At 48.9% G+C, this 19,471-nt stretch overlaps 1 protein-coding gene across 2 annotated transcripts; it reads right to left on the bottom strand.

The window, feature by feature from the left end:
• Positions 1-1,174: 1,174 nt before the first annotated feature.
• Positions 1,175-15,869, bottom strand: C9H2orf72 (chromosome 9 C2orf72 homolog). Of its 2 annotated transcripts, XM_073359109.1 has the most exons (4): positions 15,110-15,869; positions 7,838-7,951; positions 7,625-7,725; positions 4,944-5,032 (listed from the first exon to the last, which is right to left on the bottom strand). In XM_073359109.1, exons 1-3 carry the CDS (start codon positions 15,726-15,728, stop codon positions 7,655-7,657), a joined length of 804 nt encoding a protein of 267 aa, XP_073215210.1. In that variant the 5' UTR covers positions 15,729-15,869; the 3' UTR covers positions 4,944-5,032; positions 7,625-7,654. The 2 variants fall into 2 exon arrangements, with proteins under 2 accessions (XP_073215209.1, XP_073215210.1); XM_073359108.1 differs by lacking the exon at positions 7,625-7,725 and having other exon boundaries at positions 1,175-5,032.
• Between the last annotated feature and the right edge of the window lie 3,602 nt (positions 15,870-19,471).

Below are 19,471 nucleotides of genomic sequence, written 5' to 3'. Positions count from 1 at the left end.
TTGGCACCCAACCAGGAGCCATGAAACATGGAGGAGAAAAGGAACACTGAGCGAGCATGTGATGTTAAGAATGGGAAAGCTTAGGCTGACCATCGGGGAACTTCCTAAGGGCTTGTTTACCCCCAGCTCTTCACTGAAACAAGCTTTGCTGCTATAAGCTCTCCTAGCAGTAGAACTGTCCAGTCATGGCCCAGGCTGCATTGGGCTAGGTGCTGTACAGACACAACAAAAAGATCGGTGCCGCCCTGAAGAGCCTACCCAGTGAGAGGTGCTCCCAGCTTCTACCAGAAGTTGGGGGTGGGGAGGAAGGTGGGTTTTTTTTACCACACACCTGCAGGAATCACAGGGCAAGGCCAGGCGATACAGCAAGGAAGAGCCCTCATGGTGGGTTTTCTCCCATCTCATCTAAGTTCACGAGTTGAAAAAAAGGGAAACCTGCCCAAAAAAGCATCCAGTCCAGCTATCTGCCTCTAACAAAACATTATCAAATCCCTCTCCACCTCAGCCTGGCACAGTTTGCTAACACAACAGTGCAAGGTCCAAATGCCCCCTCTGTTTTTTCATGTAGTGCCCTGGTTATCAGCACAGCATTTAGGCTTGTAAACTCATGCTTTGGTTCCAGTTTGGATAGATCTGACATTCAGGTCGGGAAACTCCGAGGAGAGGAAAAAGTCGGGCTAAACAGAAAATTGAAGTTTTACAAAGTTTGTTCTGGAACAAAAAGTTCTGACCCTTTTCTAGCACCGTCAATTTCTGCAGATTCTGACCTAGTAGGAAAAGTGTTACATGCGGAGTGTCTCAGAACCCACTAAGTCAATATAGTTGAAGGTGCTCAGCATCCTACACAATCAAACCCTGGCATTGGAATTATAATGGTCATGTCTGAAAAGGCAGTACAGTGGTCCCTCTCCTCAGTGAGCATCCCCAGGTACCAATTGTTCGGTCACTAGTTAAAGCCCACCTGTGCGCTGTGGATTGCCACCAAAGACAGGTTTCACTATTCCCTTCAGTGCTCAAAGGGTTATATATTGACTTCCATCTCCCCCAGCTTAGCTTAAATCAAATCAATTGAAAGTCAAAGTAAGCCACATATCCGTGGTATTGGGGAGAACATTCTGGTAGACATCAATAAAACTTCAGAAGCAATCTACAATATAGGATTTAAATCTGTTTATTTATTTCTCAGATCAAGTATCTAAGGTAACAATGTCCCAAAATTAGTCCCCCAATTAAATACTACATAAAATATCTGCTTCACCTATAAAAGGCCAATTAACCTGTTTAAAAACAAACAAACATCCAAGTCACTTTCCTTCTTGAAGACTAATGTCCAGTGGAAGATACATGGGGCCAGCTCTGCGCCCGTTTACTTCCATATAAATCTAGAATATTGAAGTCAATGGAATCAAAGTCACTACACGTGTAAATCTGGAGCAGAATTTGGCCCCAAGTCCATATACATTGTGTTGGTCTCTACGGGGATATTTTAAATGGTTAATTCATCAGGCCTTAACAGATTACAAAGATTTGCATAACACTGTCAGCACTGTTATGGGAGTAAACATTTAAATTAGTATGAAGAGTTTGAATAAGTGACCTGCTCTTAATTTAGAGACAAACAAAGAGAGACATAAATACCTAAGACTCAGGCCTGGTTTACATTACAGTTATGGTCAACCTAAGGCAGCTTACATCGACCTAATTATGTCAGTGTGCACACTAGAATGCTACTTCTGTCGAAGTAAGTGGCCGTCTACACCGACATAACTACGAGAGGTGTGGCGCATATGTTGATGTAGTTAGGGTGACGCAGTGTCCGTGTAGACACTGTTACTTACATTGCCTTTGGACTGTGAGCCCATGCACGGCTGACAGCTCTGGCTGTCAGCGGCGGCAAGGGGGAGTGGGCACAGCTGTGAACCCCAGGGCTACCAGGCTCCAGCTGTCAGTGTCTCACAATGCCCCACTTCAGTCGGCGGAAGCACTCCTGGTGAGGACGCGCCCCACTGACAGAAGGAGCAAGTGTGGATGTGAACCACTGCTTTAATTACTGCAGTGGCTAGACGTCAACTTAACGTAAGTCGACTTAATATTGTAGCGTAGACAGGCCCTCTATCTCCCTGCACAGCTCCCCAGAGGAGCTCTGCTAGAAAATAGCGCATTAGCCAAGATTCACTTCAAGGAACTGATCAACTGTTTGCCACTCAGTGCTGAAATCCAGCATCACGTACGCAGCCACCCACAAGAAATGACTTGACTAAATCACATTATTATATTTGTATTTTCAATTTGCTTGTAACCATGTTCCCTCAAAGCAAATTTAATGTACAGAATACCCCATGATCTGGAAGCAGGGTGGTGTTGGTCCTCTCTATATAGACTCATATATATAGACTCATGCTGTGACTTTACAACCTTGGGAATGGAGGTTGTTCGTAACTCTGAAATATCTGTAACTCTGAACAAAACTTTATGGTGCTTTCAAAAGTTTACAACTGCATATTGATTTAATACAGCTTTGAAACTTTACTACACAGAAGAAAAATGCTGCTTTTAACCATCTTAATTTAAATGAAACTAGCACAGAAAAAGTTTCTTTACCTCATCAAATCTTTTTTTTAAACTTCCCCTTTATTTTTTTAGTAATTTACTTTTAACACAGTACTGTACTGTATTTGGGTTTTTATGTCTCTGCTGCTGCCTGATTGTGTAATTCCAGTTCCAAATGTGGTGTGCGGTTGACCAGTCAGTTCGTAACTCTGAGGTTCTACTGTATTATCTACCTTCTAGGTTCTGTCTAAAGCCGTCTACACAGGAAAGTTTTACACAGGTATAACTCCAGGCGTGGACACACATACTAAAATAAGAATGGCTTTTTTCAGTTTAGCTTAAACCCCTTCCCAAGTGATATAAGCTAAATTTAAATAAAAGGCACTCTCATACCAGAATAAGAGTGTCCACAGAGAGAGTTATACTGGGATTAAATTCTCACCTTAGGTATACTCAACCAACACACACAAGGCCTAAGTCATGAGCCACAAAGACTCCCAGCAGCAAAGTTCTGAAGTGACCTGAATTACAACATAAAATTCCACCAAACACCACTCGAGGATCAGAGAAAACGTTTCCCCATTTACCCAGCTACTCTGTCACTCCCACTCCGCCCCGCCCTGACACCTAATGCTCTTTTCCACTGCTCAGCAGCCACTAAATCACCACAGATGCAGCGAGCTGCTTTCATACAGCAGAAACATCACTGCAGCACCATTGGGAGACCCCAGAAGGGAAATCCATGAATATGTAGACTATAGTACGCTCTTGTTCTCCCATTGCCCTTTGCCCTTCTCTGGCACCTCCAAGGATCTCACAGCACTTGTCAGAGACAAAGGAGGCCTTGCAGCTCCTGCGTGAGGTAGGTAAATATCAAAATCCCCATTTTACAGTTGAGGAAATTGAAGCACAGAGAAATTAAGTTATTTGTCCATGGTCAGAACTGGGTAAAGAACCCTGACTGCCCACCTCCTACTCTACACAATAGAAAATGATTGCCTACGGCACATTTCTCTCAGGAGGAACAAGATCAATTTTCAGCAGATCAGGAGATGGATTGGCTAGGATTACATAGTGCTCACTTATTAGCTGCTTCTCTGCCAACCAAAGAACAAAGGAAGACAAAACGATTGTAGATGGACTGACCCAAATAAAAGAGCCTCCCAGCAAGCCTGGAGGACAGTGAGATGGGACATAATTGAGGAGACACAGTCCTGCCAACAGCCTGATCCAGATGAAAACTTGTAACAGAGAGCAAGGAAAACCAAGACAAACTCAATCGTACTTTATGTTGTAGCCGGACATACCCAGGGTCCCATTAATATTCCATGGAAATAAAAGCCTAATTAAAACAACTGGTTGCCAGACAGGTTAAAAAAATACCTTTGAAAACTATTAAATATATAGATTGTATTTCCTAAAAACAACATATTAAGTCACATCTTTAAGAGAGATGAATGTAAGGGGTGGTCTTCGGGGCCTGAAAGCCATGTGGTTGTTGGGAACCCACTGTTAAGGAATTGGGGGGTGGGGTGGCTGGACATCTGTCACCCCCATCAGAACGTGGAAACGCTATAAGCACTGTCCGTTGCTCTGCCCCCAGAGCAACATGTAAATCACTCACTTAGCACCAGGATTAGCCGTATGGAATGAACTGCTCTCTCAGACCATTCTCCTATCGACGTGATCATCAGTGACTTCTGCATTGTGCACGTGAGTTGTACGGCATGACAGTAGCCTTTCTTCACATTAGATTATTGCATTCAATCCTCTTCAACTCGCCAGTATGTCCCAAGGCCTGTACATGGAGATGAGCTATCCCACCGTGACCTCCCTGCAGCTCTATCGCTTCCCCCACCCCACTTGCCTGTTGTTTCCTAACAGGGAGGCAAACAGAAAATGGAAGTTCTATTGAGGCCATTATCTGGAGCTTTAGAACAGCAATTAAGCATGAGGACAAGGCAGAAGATTAGCTCCATCAGCAAAGAAACCCTGAAGGCCTCTTGGAGGGGAATTTTGTTGTTCAAATGAGTGACTCTCTCTTTTAGCAGCTGAGCACATTTTATACCTGGGATTCCTGCACTGTCACACCCCCCCAGTGAAATGCATCCAACGGGATTTCTTAAAGGCTCACAGTCCATTTTAGCATCCACAAATTAACTCTACCGAATAGTAGAACATGACCCTCCTCTGAGTTTTGCTGCAGCAGTGGCGGGGTGGGAGCAGGAAGGGTATCTGGTTCGGACACAGAAGGTAGCAGCTTTTCCCAAGAACTGCGTGATGGCTTCCATGTCCCCTTTCCAGGAGATCAGCTGGGTGAACTCAGCCCAGCGTTCTCATGCTATAAGAGGACATCAGCAAGAGTGGTTCCTTGACACGATCCAGGAGCTCTAAGCACCTGTGCCTCTGCCTGCTTCTTCACAGTTTCCGTTAAGCGACATGCCTGTCAGAGCCACTCCCTCCTCGGGGTCCTGCAGGCCACCTACAAGGAGCAGGGAAAGGGAGACACACCAAGGTCACTGAGGAAGATGCACACAGGAGTCCCAGTTTTCAGCACTCTCATTTTATGCAAATCGTGACTCATATTTTTAATTAAGGATCAAGGTTTAAGCAATAAATTAACCATAAATTGGAGACTTGTCATAATCGGCTCCAATTTTGGGCATTCTGGCAGCGTACAGGATTTTAAACTAACACCAGAAGGTGACTCACTTCACCCGCTTGTGGGTAAGAAGCTCTGGGTCCCACTCCTGGAATCTGATCCACACAGACAACCCCCATTCCCATGTGATGCCTCATCAACTTCCATCCGTCTGCCTGAAACCGATTGCAGGATCGGGGCTTGAAGGTTTATTGGACTGGATTTTCTTGCCACCACAATTTTCAATGAAGAAAATGCCCTTTCTGTACCAAATATTAACTTTTACAAACTGGGCATTTCAGTGCTTTGCCCATTTAATCTGAAGCCCCCCGTTGCACCATTGTCACCTAACCAATTATTATAACAAGAGGGTTCTCCAAGTGGGGTGTCCTCCTCACCATCGGTCATGGATCAGTTTGGAAATTAGCAAAAAGATACATTGACTATGAATAAAGGTATTATTCAGGACTCCTCCTGAAGCAGTCTGTAGCCTCTGGCCAACGGTGCTCCTGCAGAAAGGGGATCGTTGATGGGAAATGCAAGAATTGTGGGAAGAGGATTTGAACCTGCATTTCCAAAGGATCTCAAGAGTGATCTGGAGTAGGGCTCAAAGTCATTATTTAGAAACAGGGATAAGTTCTGTGTCCGGCCTTGTCTACACTAGACAGTGGCATAGTTATACCAGCAAACCTTTCTAGTGGAGATGCAGCTTATACCAGCAAAAGAGTTCTTTGGCCGGTATAGCTTACACCAGTTCGATGAACGAAATAAATAATCTATACCAGCGAAAGGACCCCTTTGGCAGTGTAACTGCATCTTCACTGGGGCTTTTGCCAGCACAGTTATGTCAGTTAGAGGTGTGATTTTTTTCACTCTCTTAAATGACATCACTTTGCCAGCAAAACTTAAGTGTAGACCAAGGACATGGCTACACTTGCAGATGTAGAGTGCTGGGAGTGAAACCAGCCCTCGGAAAGCGCAGTAGGGAAAGCGCTGCGGTGTGTTCACACTGTCAGATTCAAGCACACTGGCATGGCCGCATTAGCAGGTCTTGCAATGCCACAAAGAGCAGTGCATTGTGGTAGCTATCCCAGCATGCAAGTGGCTGCAACATGCTTTTCAAAGGGGTGGGTTGGGTGGAGTATGACAGGGAGTGTGTTGTGTGTATGTGGGGGGAGAGACAAGACAACATGCTGACATGCTAAGTTCAGACAGCAGCAGACACCCCTTCCCTCCACCTCTCTCTCACACACTCTCAACAGCAGCATTCCACATTAATGGCTTGCTTTGTCCCAGGGCAGATAAGCATGCCGGCTGTCAGAAACGGAGCTTTGAAAGGACATATCCGCATTCCTACAGCCAATTCCAAAACAATGACAAGAGTGGCCACTTGGCTTAGGGGGATTATGGGACGTTTCCGGAGGCTGATCAAAGCGCAGTAATGCAACACCTTGTTCACACTGAAGTTGGGGCGTTTCACCCAAGGCGCAGCAAGCGTTGTGCTTCTTGTGGAGGTGGATTACCAGGAGCGCTCCAGTCTGCAGAGTCCAGGCACTCTACCTGCCTTGCCAGTGTGGACGGGTCATGAGTTAGGGCGCCTGGGGCTGCTTTAATGCGCTCTAACTTGCAAGTGTAGCCAAACCCAAAGTTTCAGTGACACCCATAGAAGTCCACTGACTTCGGTGACACTGCATGTGTAAATAAAGAGAGAACTGGGCCACTACGTTTTTGTTGGACCAGATAAAACACCTAAAAGATCCTGGCAAAGCACCTACCAACCCAGGGTCCTCTGCTACTGCAATAAAGACAAGGGATGGGAGAGGTAATGAGTCGGACCCAGCAGGGCGAGAGAGAACTGGAACATTCATGGTGGTGAGACGGTGAGAGACTGAAGAAAGCGGGTGGTCAGAACAGGGGGGATGTGAGTTTAGAAGACCGGGAGGGTACAGATGCACATATAGCAGGGGCTGCCTGCCTTGGCGCGGTGCAGGTAGCTGCCAGACAGCACTTTGAAGACGCTAATTGCTGCGGCCCAGTTAGCGATTCGTAGTTCAGACATGTTCCGGCAAATCCACTGCCACATTACAACCAACACTGCGTGCAGGCCACTGCAACCACTGCAGTGAGCACAGGTAGATAGAGGGACCCAGCGCTGTGCTCATAAAATACCAGGGCAAGACAACACTAAGAGAAACATCCCAGCCAGCGTGCCTCCGGGATGGTCTCTCAGCATTTGGATGTTGTGGGGGTGGCTGAGCCTATGGTGTGATACGTGCTGCCACCAGAGCCAGAAGATAGATTCCAGGGGCATTTAGTACTGATGCATCAGCCGGTATATACGGAGACGATGTTCTCCCTAAGGAAGCCAGCCAACATTAGGCTTGGGAATCTGAGCCTGCTGGGGTTTCACTAGAAAAGGACCATAGGCCAGACCTTGTGGCTTAGTGGGAGCACTCGGCATCATCATAGGGGAGATTCAGGTTCCAAATCTTCTCCCGATCGACCATTCCTTACACTGGAAAGATCTGGGAATGCTGCCGGGGAAAAAAAACACGGTTGCCACACATCATAAGATACATCTGTCCTGCTAGGAGCCCACTGCGGGACGTGTGGAGAACACAAGCACCTCCAGGGCGCTGAACATACCCTCATGAAGGTTGTTGGCAGCTTTAGCCGAATGGCCTCTTCTCTGGCTCCTCCTGCCCCAGGGGATGCACTGCAGGAGGGAGGGGAATCTCCGCTTCTCTCTCTCCTCCCCACCTTGGAAATAAAAGAGCACGGGGAGTTCAGAATGTTATCAGCAAGAGACAGGGCTTTCTCAACGCCATGCTGACAATAGGGGGACCTGGCTTATTCTGGGTCACGTACAGTATGGCTGTTCCCTGCTGGCAGACAGTGGTACCCCCATGCTACTCAACCTTGGTGTGTTGGAAATTTGGGCCTCTATATAGAATTCACCATGTGAAATCATTAAACGGTACCCAGAAATCCATTTCTCCCCGGTGAAAATTCTTACCTAGTCTGGACACATTCAGAATAAGGACTAACTATTTGTCCACACTTTCTTGCTGCCAAGAATTTCCTTAATGATTTTCACTAACAGTTGGGTTTGGATGGGTTTTGTGTTTGCTTCAATGAGAGGACTGTCGGCAGCCTCAGGAGGCACAGCAAGGAAGCTGGCATGGATTTGCTCGTGAACACACACAGCAGCTTTGAGAACTAAAACAAAAATGAAGAGACAAGGCAGGCAAAAACCTCACATCCTGCATCTGGGCCTCGGCCCCAGACACTTATATTATTGCTCCCTATTGATTGACTAGTTCTCCTCTCCCAGGGAGTCCTGCTGGAAATAGAGAGATTTGTATTGTACTTAACAATGCCGTAGAATCTGCATAAGGAAAAGAACATTGCAGAGGAAGGTGAGTTACTATTAGGTCTTGAGCCTTTACTGTAAAATACTAGGGGTAGCTGCATTAGTCTGTAGCAGCAAAAACAACGAGGAGTCCTTGTGGGACCTTAGAGACTAACAAATTTATTTGAGCATAAGCTTTCGTGGGCTAATTCACAGGAGTCAAGACTGTTGGGGGGTTGTCTGTAAGCGAGGACTGGCCTGTCTCCCAAGGTCTATGAGAGTGAGGGATCGTCCTTCAGGATAGGTTGTAGCTCCTTGATGATGCACTGGAGAGGTTTTAGTTGGGAGCTGTAGGTGATGGCTAGTGCCATTCTGTTACTTTCTTTGTTGGGTCTGTCCCATAGTAGGTGTCTTCTGGGTATCAGAGCCCCTTCTTGTCAACTGCTGGAAATGGGCCACATCCACCCTCACTCAATTGGCCTCGTTAGCACTGACCCCCCACCTGGTAAGGCAACTCCCATCTTTTCGTGTGCTGTATATTTATACCTGCCTACTGTATTTTCCACTCCATGCATCTGATGAAGTGGGTTATAGCCCACAAATCTTATGCCCAAATAAATTTGTTAGTCTCTAAGGTGCCACAAGGACTCCTCGTTGCTTTTGTAAAATACTAGGATATTAGACAAGGGTAGTTTTACTCTCACACGGCCTCACGTGACAAGCAGCTTATTGCAACTATCGAGTATCCCCAAATCCTAGGATATGCGATATCTCATCCACCAATCAAACCTTATCTCCTAGAAACGTAAGTTATCAGCGGCTTTAGCAGTGACTCTCCTGACTAAGGCAATCAATCTTACGCAACATTAAGCTGCACAAAGTGATCGATATTTCCTCTTGACGAACAAAACAAATCCCCCAATAAAATAATTTTTACATGACTGTTCCCCTCTTTTAGTCCCTAGTGAACATGGATGAATGTCATGCTCAGGGAAAATAGGTTAGCACACTAGCATTTCCCCTCTTAGCGCTTGGGTGCCCGATCTAGTTAAGGCCATAAGTGTAAGTGGATATCCATTGTCTCCATCCACATCCGGCTGGGTCCGCACTTGGAACGGTTACCAATGTTGCTGCATTGGTCAGGGGTGTGACCAACACAGCTATGCCAACAAAACCACCAGTGCAAAGTGCTTCTGTCAGCATAGCTAATTTTTGGGGGGATAAGGGGGTGTTCCTACATCAGCAGGAACATAAGAACAGCCATACTGGGTCTGACCAATAGTCCACATATCCCAGTATCTTGTCATCCAACAGTGGCCAATGCCAGATGCTTCAGAGGGAATGAACAGAACAGGGCAATTATCGAGTGATCGAGAAAACTCCTTCCATCAGCATATACTGCATCTACACTAGGGGGCCGTGCTGACATAAGTTACATCGGCACTACAGACCCTAAGTTCAAGAGAGGTGTGGGACCAGAATAGCAAAGAGGTGCTGAAGTTCAGGGCAGCACTGGGAGGAGCTGGGTGGTGGCATGGCTTGAATAGCAGAGAGCTGCAGAGCAAAACTGAGATGCAAGGGGAAAGGCAAAGGCTTGTCGACACAGAAAAGTTGTACTAGTAATACCAGTATAGTTACACTCTTGCATAAGAAAAGGAGGACTTGTGGCACCTTACTAGTACTAGATGCATCCGGTGAAGCGAGCTGGAGCTCACGAAAGCTCACGCTCAAATAAACGGGTTAGTCTCTAAGGTGCCACACGTCCTCCTGTTCTTTTTGCGAATAGAGACTAACACGGCTGCTACTCTGAAACTCTTGTATAAGAGTGGCTTTTTTCAGCGTAGCTTACACCCCTTCCCCAGTGACATGAACCAAGCCAAGAACAAAACACACTTAGTCCAGAATAAGCATCCTCCCGCCCATACTGGGCGTTATACCAGGATAACTCCAGCAGTTTAAAGTCACACCTTATTTATAACAGTGTAACTTTCCCAGACAGACATGGCATGCCCTCATAACACTGCAACAGGCTCAAATCACTGCTGTTCATCCCTCGCACAAGTTTAAAAATACTATTCCCCAGTGCATTGGTGGTGAAAGCAATTAGGGCCAACCCCTGAAGTCCTGACTTCTGTGAATTCTCCTCATGCACATGAGTAAGCTCACTAGGGCTTCTAGCATGGGTATGGGTTGTTATCACATGCACCAGTTTAAAACTACCATCCCCCCAGGCCAGCTACAGTGACAAGCATCCTCCTGACACCTGAAACATGAGTGTATGGGACCCTATGCAAACAGGCCTTCTGAAGCACCCACTGAAGGCTCCTAGAGATGCTGCTCTCTTCTTTGCTACCTGCCAGGTTATTCCCACCACCGCCAGAATTAAGAGCAGGAGGGGGGTCTATCAATATTTGTGAGAATCCACAAGCACCAGTTTCCCTAGCATCAAAGCAAAGCTGCTAAGGCACATGGTAACGCACAGAGGGATATGTTTTTCCATCTCTGCTGCTGTTCTAGTGGGATGTTGGAACCAAAAGGATCCAGAGGGTTCTGGGGCACTTGGAAGAGTGACTTAAAGAAGAGGGTGTGAAGCAAATGCCGAGACCCCAGCAGTATTCCCTTGATGGGACAGAGATGGGCGAAGGACAGCAGTGTCGGGCACATGGAAGTGAGAGATGGAAAAGCTGTGTGTTCCGGCCTCAGTACAAAGTCACAGGCACAAAGGTTGCAACCGCCACTAGCCTCGGAGCACCAGAAGAGGGCAGTACAGGCTTGAAAGGGGTGACGGGACTAGGCCGGGATCAGATCCAAGCTTCCCCAAAGTGCAGATTCAGGGTTCCAGGTCAGCTCATTAGAGAGATAGCACCTAAACCACGAAGATCGTGGCTGGATTCATTCAGACCTGAAGTTCAGGGAAAGGGAAGAGTAATCTGATTGCTTCTGATTCCATCTGGATAGAAATGGAGTACTTGTGGCACCTTAGAGACTAACCAATTTGTTTGAGCATAAGTGATGAAGTGAGCTGTAGCTCACGAAAGCTTATGCTCAAATAAATTGGTTAGTCTCTAAGGTGCCAGAAGGACTCCTTTTCTTTTTGCGAATACAGACTAACACGGCCGCTACTCTGAAACCTCTCATCTGGACACAGACAGGCCCAAGTCGCGAATTTCAGACCCGGCGCCAAATCTCACTGCTGGATCTCTATTACACCCCAGGTTCCTGGCCTGTGGGATCCAACGTCCCAGTCTGGGTACAAACCTAACAGAGGTTTCATCTGCAACTGTGTGAGACCAGTTATGTGGCCTGACCCAGGCAAAGGGGAACATAGGGATGAGGGTCAGGCCCCTTTTGACAGAAGACCCACGACATCAGCCCAGTATGGTTCAGTGGAGCGCAGAAGGGGAGCAGACAGGCCAGTTGTCCCAAGGCTTGCGGGGGCAGAGGTCCCATGTCAGCGAGCTGGGTCTGAGCTGTCTGCAGCTAATGACAGAGCCAGCGGGGGTGGGGGGGGGAGGGCCTGGTGGCTCCACCAGCAGAAGAAAAGAAACTGGAGCCAGGACCAGGAGGGCAAACAACAGGAACATGAGGAGAAGCCAAGAAATAACATCACGGAGCAGGGATCTGAGGCATGGGAAAGAAACACCCAGGAACAGGGATGTCACTGAGTCAGTGTCTCCTCCGGTATGCACGGAAGTGGGGAGGAGACACAACCCAACCCCAAACCCTGCAAAGTCTCCCCTGCCCCATGGCACCAGCCATGCAGCTGGCTCCTGACCCAGGGAAGATGAAAGGCCTTGTCTGGAAACTCAGCAAGGGAGCTTTTCTGTCCCGCCCCTACAGGTTTCTCCATGGGAAGGAGCCAACTAGGCCAAAGGGAAAAATAAAAGCACTAAGGGCAAGGGGAGGGTGAAGAGGGGCGTCCTCTGAGAGGGGACTACAGGGACTGCCGCCTCTGGGGAGCCTATGAATCCTGGCTGAGGGCCTATGGATCTAGAGAGGGTCTGAGGAAAATGCATTTGAGGACAGCTGCAGGCAGAGATGCTGGAACAGTTAGTATAGCGGGGGTGCTGAGAGCCATTGAACCAAACTGTAAACCCTGGATATGATGGAAACCACTTCAAGCTGGGGGGTGCAACAACACCCCTAGTTCCAGCACCTATGGCTGGAGGGACCCCTTAGGGCAAGAGGAACAGGGAGGAGTCTTTGGATGGGATCCAAGCATGTGGGGAAAGCCGTGAAAGTGAGGGGGGAAAGAGAGAAAACAGGACAGACTGAGGCAAGTACTTTCAAAAAGGGAAGTGAGCTGCAGGGGTGCGGAGGCAGGGTTGAACTGCCACTTGTTTGCACATAAATATGCAGATGAGGTACTGGTATACCTACACCAGTTAGGGGTATGATAATCTAGCAAAGTGTTTATACCAGTATCGCCCCTAATGGGGACGTAGTTATAGGTGTAAAGCTTATTCCCCTCACAGGAATAAACTATACCGGTATCTTTATACTAATGTAAATGTGGCTACACGTACACTACAGACTTCGGCCAGCATAGCTACATTGGTCAAGGGTGTGATAAGACATCGTCTGTGACTGATGCAGCTGTGCAGGCAAAAAGCCCGGAGAGGAGATGCAGTTATACTGGCAACACCATGATTCTGAGCAAGCTGCTTGTTCTGCTCCAGGAGAACCAGAGTGCGAGCAGCTGGAATACACTGTACCAGGAAAAGCACACTTACGCTATGTAAGACACAGGGCCAGAGAGAGCTAATTAACTCACAGACTGACATAACCCATGGCCCGAACTTTAAAGACTTGTTAGGAAGAGATGTAAATAAACAGAGCTTTGAAATGCAAGCCTGCATTGTTAGAGATAGAAGGGTAGGTGTTTGCTCAGGGCTTGTGAGGTAAGCAAACAAGTCTTGTCTATTGCTATGGCTTTGATTCAAAGATCAAAAAAGGAATATTAACATTTAGGAAAACACTTGAGTGAAATAGTGTTATTGTCTATATGTCTCTTTGAAGGTTGGGGTAACCTGTATCTGAACTGTTTAATGGATAAATTACCCTATGCTAATTGCCATGATGTTTGGGAGACAAAGTTAAGCCTGTTGTTTTCTCAGGCCAAGAGGTTGCTGGAAATATATAAAAACCTTGGGACATGATCCTTCTTCATCTCGGATCTGCTTTGGGTTTCAAGAAGGGGAAACCCTAAGCCATAAGAATTGAGATTCCCAGTCACTGACTGGAGTCACCCTGAATATGGACATTGGACTATAACCTATGGACTATTTCTAAAAGAACTTCAGGCAATTAAAACTCACCATCTCTGCTATGCATCTGGACCTCAAGAAATTGAACTCAAGTCTATATGTATATTGATCTTTCAACCAACTCTCTCTCTTTTCTTTTTTAATAAATTTTAGTTTAGTTAATAAGAATTGGCTATCAGCGTATATTTTGGGTAAGATCTAAGTTTTCATTTGATCTGGGTCTGGGGCTTGGTCGTTTGGCATCAGGAGAACTTTTTTTCTTTTATTGGGGTATCAGTTTTCATACTGAGTCATCCCCATAAGGAGTGGTGCTGGTGGCAAGACTGGGAAACTGGAGTGTCTAAGGGAATTGCTTGTGAGGCTTATGATTAGCCAGTGGGGTAAAAACCAAAGTCCTCTCTGTTTGGTGGGTTTGACGTGCCTTAATAATAAAGGACACCCAGCTTTGGGCTGTAACTGCCCTGCTCTAAACAATTTGTCCTGAATTGATACTCTCAGTTGTGTCCCACCAAAGGCAGCATCTACAATAAAAGCACCCTGCTGGTATAACACAGCAGTATACCTATACCTGCATCCACACTTGTACCTCTTTAATTATACCGGTATAATAAACCCAGTACAACTTGTGCCAAGCCCCAAGATAGTGCTGCTGAGACAGAAATGGGTTCAAGACCATGGCACCAATCAGCTGTAACCAGTGGTGTTCCTTACAGCTATGAATTATTATAATACATGTATACCTGCCATCCCGTCTTGTGCCGTGATCCCATCAGACCTAATGAACTGAGCCGTCAGGATGGGTCAGTCCTGGGCTGGGAAACCCACAGGGGCACCTGGGACTAACTAAGCAGGTGGCAAGGTTTGTTCTGAACCAATGCCCCAGCAAGGAAATCCGTGCTACGGGTGTGGGATCATGGCCATTCCCGGGGCGCTCACTGAAGGAAGGCGGGGGGGTTGGCTCTGGAGCGCTTGCCCATCCCAACGCAGGGAGCCACCTTCCCCTTGCAAATCCCAGGGCCTTTTGATTCCACTACCCCCCACCCAAGTGCGGCTGTGTGTCCAGCGAGACCCAGCGCCTTCCAGCCACAGCTGCCTGCCCCACTGTGTCATTTGTAAGAGACTCTGGGCGGAGAGCTGGTGGCGACCGGCAGGGCCAGCGCTCCTGGATGCCAGCCGGTGCTGACACAGCAGCTCAGCTCGCCAGGGGGTGCACACGGCAACCCGAGGCAAGAAAGAACCCGACGCCCCCGGCCTGCTCTCTCCCCGCTCCCCCCATGCCCCGGCCCCCCCGCCCCGTACCTGCTCGGTGCTGCAGGGCCGCTCGCAGGGCTCGGCAGGCGGCTCTGCGGACCTCCAGCGTCCCGCCCGGGCGGCCGGGGCTGCAGGCGGCCGCTTGCACCGTGTCCCGCAGCCCGGCCCCGCGCCGCCCTCCCTGGAAGACCTCGCAGAGCAGCGCCTCCAGCAGCCGCTGCGCCGCCGCCGCCGCCGCCTCCTGGCCGGGGCCGGGCTGCACGATCACCCCCACCAGGGCGGCCGGCGGGCCCCGGGGCAGCCGGCTCCGCAGGTCCCGCGCGATCTCCCGCAGCCGGGCCCGGGCCCGCGGCGGCTGCAGGGAGCCGGCCCGGCACAGCAGGAAGATGAGCGGGGAGCGGATCTCCCGGCCGGCCGCGCCGCCGGGGCCGAGGCACACCCGGACCTGGGGAGCCGGCTTCCCCCGGGGCTGCCCCCCGCTGCCCGCCGCGGGCCCGGGCTGCTCCCCGAAGAGCTCCCGGGCAAAAGCCCCCAGCAGCGCCCGGGTCTCCCCCGCTTCCAGCACCTCCCCGACCAGCAGCACCTCGGGCTTCCCCCCGACCAGCTCCACCAGGGCCTGGAGCTCCTGCAGCGCCTGCTCCCCGCGGCCCGGGGACTCCCCCGCCATGGCCCTCCGGGCGCTCCCCGTCTCCCTCTGCAGCGCCGCCCCGGGGCCAGGGCTCAGCGCCTGCCCTGCCCCGCCCCGGGATCCCGGCACAGGCCGCCCCCTCGCCGCTTCAGGCTGCGACCGGGCTTCTTCCCCCTCGGCTCCTGCTCCTAACTCCACGTGGGGTGCAGGGGCGGGGAACCAGGGGCCCAGAACGCTCCTGACCCACCCGCTTGTGTGGGCCAAAGATCCGCCCGCCCCAGGCTTCTAGGGTCAGCTGGAACCAAGGCTTGCTGCCGGGGGTCAGGCCTGCCCTGGTTGTAGTCTTCCAATTGCAGCAACAGCCACACCGGGATCGAAGGAAAATCCAGAGACTAAGAGGTGCCGCAGAGGGGTCAGAGTTATAGTCCATCTAGGCCCCTCTGCTGTCTCCAGTAATGGCCAGTACCAGAGCTTCAGGGGGAGTGTGCAGTTCCGATAACTGGGTAGTTATCAGAATCCTGCGCTCCCCCCTGTTCTCCTCCCGGCAGAGGTTTAGGAGGGTCACCCTGAGTATGGTCGGTCACCCTCTTGGCTAACCGTCCACTCCTCAGTGAATTTATCTCATTCTTTTTTTAACCCAGTTGTACTTTTGGCAATCACAGCATCCCCTGGCGAGGAGGTCCATAGGTTAGTTGCGCACAGTGTGAAAAAGAGTGGAAGGAAAATTCTGCTTTGGGAATCAGAAGCCAGCTGACAATAGAGAAAAGTCCTCTTGCCCCGGAATCCTGAGCCCCTCAGACACTGGGAGGGGGAAGAGAGAATGAGAAATGAACAGCACAACCAACGGCACACAGTACATCAACCCTCTTCCTGCTGTGAATCCTGCCCTGATAACTAACTGAGCGACCCCCAGGGTTTGTTAGTATTATTATAGTAAAGCTGCTAGAAGCTTCAGTCACGGACCAGGACCCCATTGTGCTAGGCGCTGTACCAACTCAGAAGGCAAAGATAGTCCCTGCCCCAAGGAGCTTGCAATCAAGTATAAAGGATGGATTCAGGCAAATGGGGCAACAGAAGGAGAGAGGCGGTGGTCACAACACACCAGCAGCCTAACTGCTGTCAAAGCTTTTTGTAGGCCTCCTGGCCTCACAGCAAAGGGGAGTTTTGAGGGATTTGAAGGTGGAGTGCGACTGATACAACCTGACAAGGTGCAGGAGAAAGACTCCTGCGTGTGGGTGTGATGGGACTGGAGGGCAAAGAGGAACATACCTGACAGAAGAAAGGCGAAGTGCATTAGTTCATCCAGTTGGTACTATAATATATAGTACACATATATAGTTCATACCACAACCTTTGTTTGAAAGGAATTAAGGTTAGGTGAGTGGGACATCCTCCTAGCCAAAAGCCTTAAAAGCAATGACTTGCCAAGTTACAGGAGACCTTCTAACTGTACCGTACAACCCACACAGCTACCCACACAGCTTCGGTCCACAAACACTGACAGACTATGCAGCCTCCTCACAAGCCACTTCCAACAGTGCCATAAACACACAACACATTAATCCCCCTCCTGTAGAATGCAAACTCTTACTCACAGGGTCGGCAGCATTAGCAAATGTTCAGTACTAACCCAGGTGCACACACCAAGCGTGCGGGGTGGGGGGGGAGTACCACATCTAAGTGAAGGTTTTGTGTTACCAAATATAAAGCCCCAGTTGTGAGTAGTGAAATAACTGTAGTGGAACTTGGCCATGACGGTTGCAGAGGCGAGCTCACTCTGATCACTAAGCATACAAAGAAGTCCTAATCACATGAACGGACATCAAGTGACACACAGCCAGGGGAGAACATACCCTGAAGTTTGCAAAATGGACAAATGTGTGTCAGCTGGGCTGGGAAGCTGCATGGATCAGCATCAAGGCAGATGGGATTCTCATGCTGCTTTTCCTTGATAAACAGGGCCACTCACAGTCCTAAGAGAGCCCCCGGCAGAAGGTGCAATGCTAATCATTTACAGGGCTTCCAGTTGATGGGCGTTACTGTGATACCCAGCACCGTATGTTTAATGAGCCACATCTGATTTGCAAAGAAATTGGAATCTATTTAGCCACCAGTGGCTATGTGCAGTCCTCTTTAACATTAAAGGGACAGGAAATAATGGGAGGGTGGAGCATTTACTTTCACTCCACAGTGATAGTCCAGCCAGACACAGACAAGCTAAGAGGAAGAGTCAGGGCAGGGGTGCTCAAGCTGGGGATGAAGGTCCCAACCACCCTGCCATTCCCTGTTGCTAAATGGGAAGGCGGGGCGGAGGATGTCCCAGTATAGACACAGAGGTCATGCTAGGGAAGAGGTTGAGAACCATTCAGTTAGGGGACTAGGTTACATTCTCTCCCTACCAATGACTGGTGCCAGGGAAGCCCACAGCGAGTGTGGTTTGATGATGTGGCTAACTGGATGGGATGTGGTGTCACCCTTCTCTGGGATGTGTGAAGACAGCAAAACATGGAGAAAGATCACTGGCCAATGACTCGCCTGGGTTGTGTTCACTGTGATGTGACTTTATGGTGCTTTGCACTCTGAGAATAATAAAAAAATACATACATTCCTTACATCAGGCTGGCAAAGTCCCAAACTTTATAAGGTACTGTTCCACCTCAAAGGCCTGCCCAAGATGTGAAAGAATCAGTGGTTTAAACATTAGGCATGAAAGCTCTCAGGTCACAGAAATCACCAGTTTGGGGTGTGGCAATGACGTCACCCCTTCCTTCCTCCAACAGAGTTCCATGACATTTACAGAAGGTCTGTAACATTTATGGCTGCTTGTGCACCCTGACCAGCACCATTTCAGTTTGCAAGCATGCTGGCTGCAGGGCCCCTGCTAAAACAAGGGTTGTGAGCTGTGACAGGCTGGATCACAGAAACCCCCTTGGAAACTACCACCTGATGTGCCTAGACTACCTCTAAGCCTGTTTTCCCTGCCAGCTTGGGACTTCAGTCCCTTGCCTGATTTTAGCCAGACACACTTGCCTGCTACAAACACAGACCCAAGTCTGAACCATGTCTCCCACAAACTGCAGACTTAACTGAAAACAGCTTAAGAAGTGTTCCTATCTCCAGCACTCAGATACCCAACTCCCAATGGGGTCCAAATCCCAAACAAACCCATTTTACCCTGTATAAAGCTTATACAGGGTAAACTCATAAATTGTTCACCCTCTATAACACTGATAGAGAGAGTTGCACAGCTGTTTACCCCTCTCCCCCCCTGGTATTAATACATACTCTGGGCTAATAAGTAAAAAGTGATTTTATTAAATGCAAAAAGTAGGATTTAAGTGGTTCCAAGTAATAACAGACAGAACAAGTAAATTACCAAGCAAAATAAAATAAAACACGCAAGTCTAAGCCTAACACAGTAAGACAATGATTACAGATGAAATCTCATCCTCAGAGATGTTCCAATAAGCTTCTTTTACAGATTAGTCTCCTTCTAGTCTGGGTCCAGCAATCACTCATGCCCCTGTAGTTACTGTCCTTTGTTCCAGTTTGTTTCACGGATCCTTTGGGAGTGGAGAGGCTACCTCTTGAGCCAGCTGAAGACAAAATGGAGGGTTTTCCCAGGAGCTTATATAGTTTCTCTCTTGTGGGTGGAAACCCCTCTCTCCCCCTGTGTAGAATCCAGCTACAAAATGGAGTTTTGGAGTCACCTGGGCAAGTCACAGGTCCATGCTTGACTCAGTTTTCTGCAGGACGTTCCCAGGAAAGCTCAGATGTGGATT

Source organism: Lepidochelys kempii, chromosome 9 (genome assembly GCF_965140265.1).
Source record: "Lepidochelys kempii isolate rLepKem1 chromosome 9, rLepKem1.hap2, whole genome shotgun sequence".
In the NCBI taxonomy this organism is placed as follows: domain Eukaryota; kingdom Metazoa; phylum Chordata; order Testudines; family Cheloniidae; genus Lepidochelys; species Lepidochelys kempii.
Note: the sequence above shows the minus strand (reverse complement) of the source record. Positions and strands in the feature narration are given on the sequence as shown.